This window comes from Mesitornis unicolor, unplaced genomic scaffold, assembly GCF_000695765.1.
Source record: "Mesitornis unicolor isolate BGI_N332 unplaced genomic scaffold, ASM69576v1 scaffold5092, whole genome shotgun sequence".
Taxonomy (NCBI): Eukaryota; Metazoa; Chordata; class Aves; order Mesitornithiformes; family Mesitornithidae; genus Mesitornis; species Mesitornis unicolor.
In genome coordinates, this window is record NW_010168350.1 from 59331 (window position 1) to 62204 (window position 2874).

A 2874-nucleotide genomic window follows, 5' to 3' on the forward strand; every position below is an offset into this window, starting at 1 on the left:
CCCAGCAGCTGGCTCAGTAGCTGGCTCTCCTGGACAGGGGCGGCCGAGCCCAGTGGATAACCCATGCTGGGCATCTGACAGGGTTTTCTGACCCCCTTTGAACTGAAGGAGCCAGCATGAGAGCCCAGGCTCTTCCCTGAAGCTCCTGACAGGCCCTCAGCCCGAGCTGAGCCCAATGAACCCAGCACATTCATGGGGGATGGCTTAGCAAGCAGCTTTCTGCACTTCCCAGCAGCAAAATACTCTTTCCTGGCACCTGGCCCCTGCACTGGGAGGCTGCAGTGCTGCTGCAGGATGTGGCCCGCTCCCTTCGGCCACATGGTGTTCAGGACGGAGTCCACCACCTGGGACGTCACCCCGGCCAGCTCGTGCTTCAGTGCCCGCGAGAGGACCCTCGCAGCTGAGGGCAAGCCACACGCACCACCTCTGCCTTCATCCTCCTCCTGCCCGTGCACCTCCGGGATGCTCCTCCAGAGAGGCACTTTGCATGGGTCATTGGTGGCAGCGACTTTGTCCTTGTCTGCTCTGTCTCCAGGCTTCCCAGGCAGTGGATGAGCTTTCTCAGCCCCTTCCTGGGTTTGGGCAGCGTCCTCAGAGTCACAGACCTGGGTGAACTTCTCCTGAAGCCTCCTCAGCTGCTGCTCTAAAAAGCAGAGCTGCTCCTTCAGCTGCTGGCAGCCCTCAGCATGGGAGCTATCCCCCATGGGGGCCACTCGCCTGGCTGCCCCTGCACCCTGCTGGGGTGACTTCAGCTTCCTCTTGCTCTCCCAGGGCATCTTGCCACCCCTCTCCCTCTTGTGCTCAAAAGTTGCCTCCGGGCTGGTGCCAAATGCCAGAGGTGCTGGTGGAAGGCTCATGCCTTGGATGATGCTCTCCACACGGGCCCGCTTGGCTCGTAGGTGCTGGTCAGAGAGCTGGTCCCTGTCACCAGCACAGGACATGGAAACTGAGGCATAGGTTTTGGGGACAGCCAGGGCTTGTGCTCCTTCTCCAGGAGATGCACCACACTCGTAGTCCTGAGGCAGGGCCACTGCCTGGCAGGAGGGGAAAAGGATGGTGGGATCCAGGCTCCTGCCAGCCATTCGGTGGCTGAGGAGCTGTGATATCAGAGATGGACTGGGGGAAGGCAAGAGAGAGTCGGTCTGGAAACAGGGCTCCAACTTCAGCCCCTGGCCATGCCGTGAAGTGGCATGGTCTCTGTCCTGCTCAGAGCCAGTCCTGCCATCCATCATCTCTTCTTCCTGCCTGGACATTGAAGAGCTGACCCTCAACTGGTTGGGGATCATTTCCAGGGACAGTGGCGGGCTTCCTGGGTGTCTGATGTTTCAGCCTGCTAGCGGTGCAGAGCTGGAGAAAGAGCAAGAAACATCAGCGAGCAGGACATCATACAGCAGCTCTCCATGCACATGGCTGCAGATTTTTCCTCCCAGATTTCCAGGCCATCCCTGCTCCCCTGCAAAATCTATTTCAGCAGGGAATGGCTCACACAGAAACCTCCAGGTTCTGCAAAACCAGTGAGCAGGCTGTCAGGTGTTGCTGGACACTGTCACAGCTGCCACCTACCAGCCAGGCATTCATCATACATGGAGCACGTTTCACATGGTTTGGGCCCCAAATCTGCCCGGCAGCACAGACTTCCCACACTGCCAGCTGCACCTGCACCAGAGGCATTTGGGAAAACTCCCCTCTGGGCCTGCGGGCTCAGGTGCAAGGGCTGTGAGCAGCAGACAGAGCCCCCTGCGATGCACGCCTGGGCAAAGGTGGGTTTGGGTGCTCCTGGGTGCTGGCAGAGCATGTGGACGGCAGCTACATCCCTGGTGAAGGCACTCATGGTACACAGCAGCTAGGCCAGGGCACGGCTGCTGCCTGCTTCTGCCAGCAACCAGCACCACAGCCCCAAGGCCACGGTGATGGGCGGCAGCGCTGGGGGCCCAGGGTGGCACAAACAGGCTGGTGGGAAGGGGCACGGCGAGGGTGAAAGTGTGATGTGACCTGCTGCGAGCGGGACACACTGAGATGTCCAGGCTAACACAGCACGGGGCTCCTAAGCGCTTGGCAAAACGCTGAATAAAAGGGATGGGGATGGGGATTACTGGGGAAGAGAAAAACTACTGAGCCAGCAGCCCTGGGCTTAAAATTGTCACGCTGACTCCAGGCTGGGATCCACCCCCTCCGCCTGTTTGCTCGCTCGGACAGCTTTGCAAAAGGAGGTGCAAAAGCTCAAATCCCGGGCAATTACAGAGTATCCGTCCCTGTGGGATGCTGCTTCTTCATCCACATTAATTAGCAGCAGCTCTGCATCCCTGAAGTAGGACAGTTTACATCTTTTCCAGGCGTCTTTAAAGTGCCTGAGATGCTTTTGCTATCCCCAGAAATGTCTGATCGTTTTCAACACCATCACCCTGCTGTCTACATGACCGTCTGCTCCACGGCGAGTGCCCCGGGCTAAGGAGCAGTGCAGAAAATAGATTTCTTCTCACTGTTTTCAGCAGGCTGCCTTTCTTCAAACAGCCCTGCACCCCAGGCAGGTATCAGCGAGAGCTCTACCTTTCGCAGAGCTCTAGTCTTGACAAACCAGGTATTTTCTGGGTTGTCCAACACCACTTGTTGCTCTCACATGTTCTCTCCCCAGCCCTCACAAGCATTAGGGTTACATTTTCCTAACCGTCTGCTGTGGGGGCACTCAAACTGCTCACTTCACCTGTGGCAGCGCGAGGCCAGGGTGCCGGCAGCTCTCAGTATCACCCCCACCCTTGTATCAGGAGCTTCATCGTCGCCTGCAGCCCCCTCTTAGCCTGCGAGCTGCTCCTGACAAAGCCATGCAGCAAATGCAACGCAGTCACAGATTTCACCCACCCTTCAGCCTTTCCGCAT

General features: G+C 58.2%; 1 protein-coding gene across 1 annotated transcript in view; it reads right to left on the minus strand.

Moving 5' to 3' along the window:
* Positions 1–1286, minus strand: part of PROX2 (prospero homeobox 2) — a 2951-nt gene extending 1665 nt beyond the window's left edge. Inside the window, exons 1-2 of the mRNA XM_010178973.1 lie at positions 734–1286; positions 93–643 (exon numbers count right to left, since the gene is read on the minus strand). Of these exons, the coding sequence (XP_010177275.1) occupies positions 93–643; positions 734–1286 (1104 nt within the window). The remainder of the gene's footprint in view (positions 1–92; positions 644–733) is intronic.
* Positions 1287–2874: the final 1588 nt, after the last annotated feature.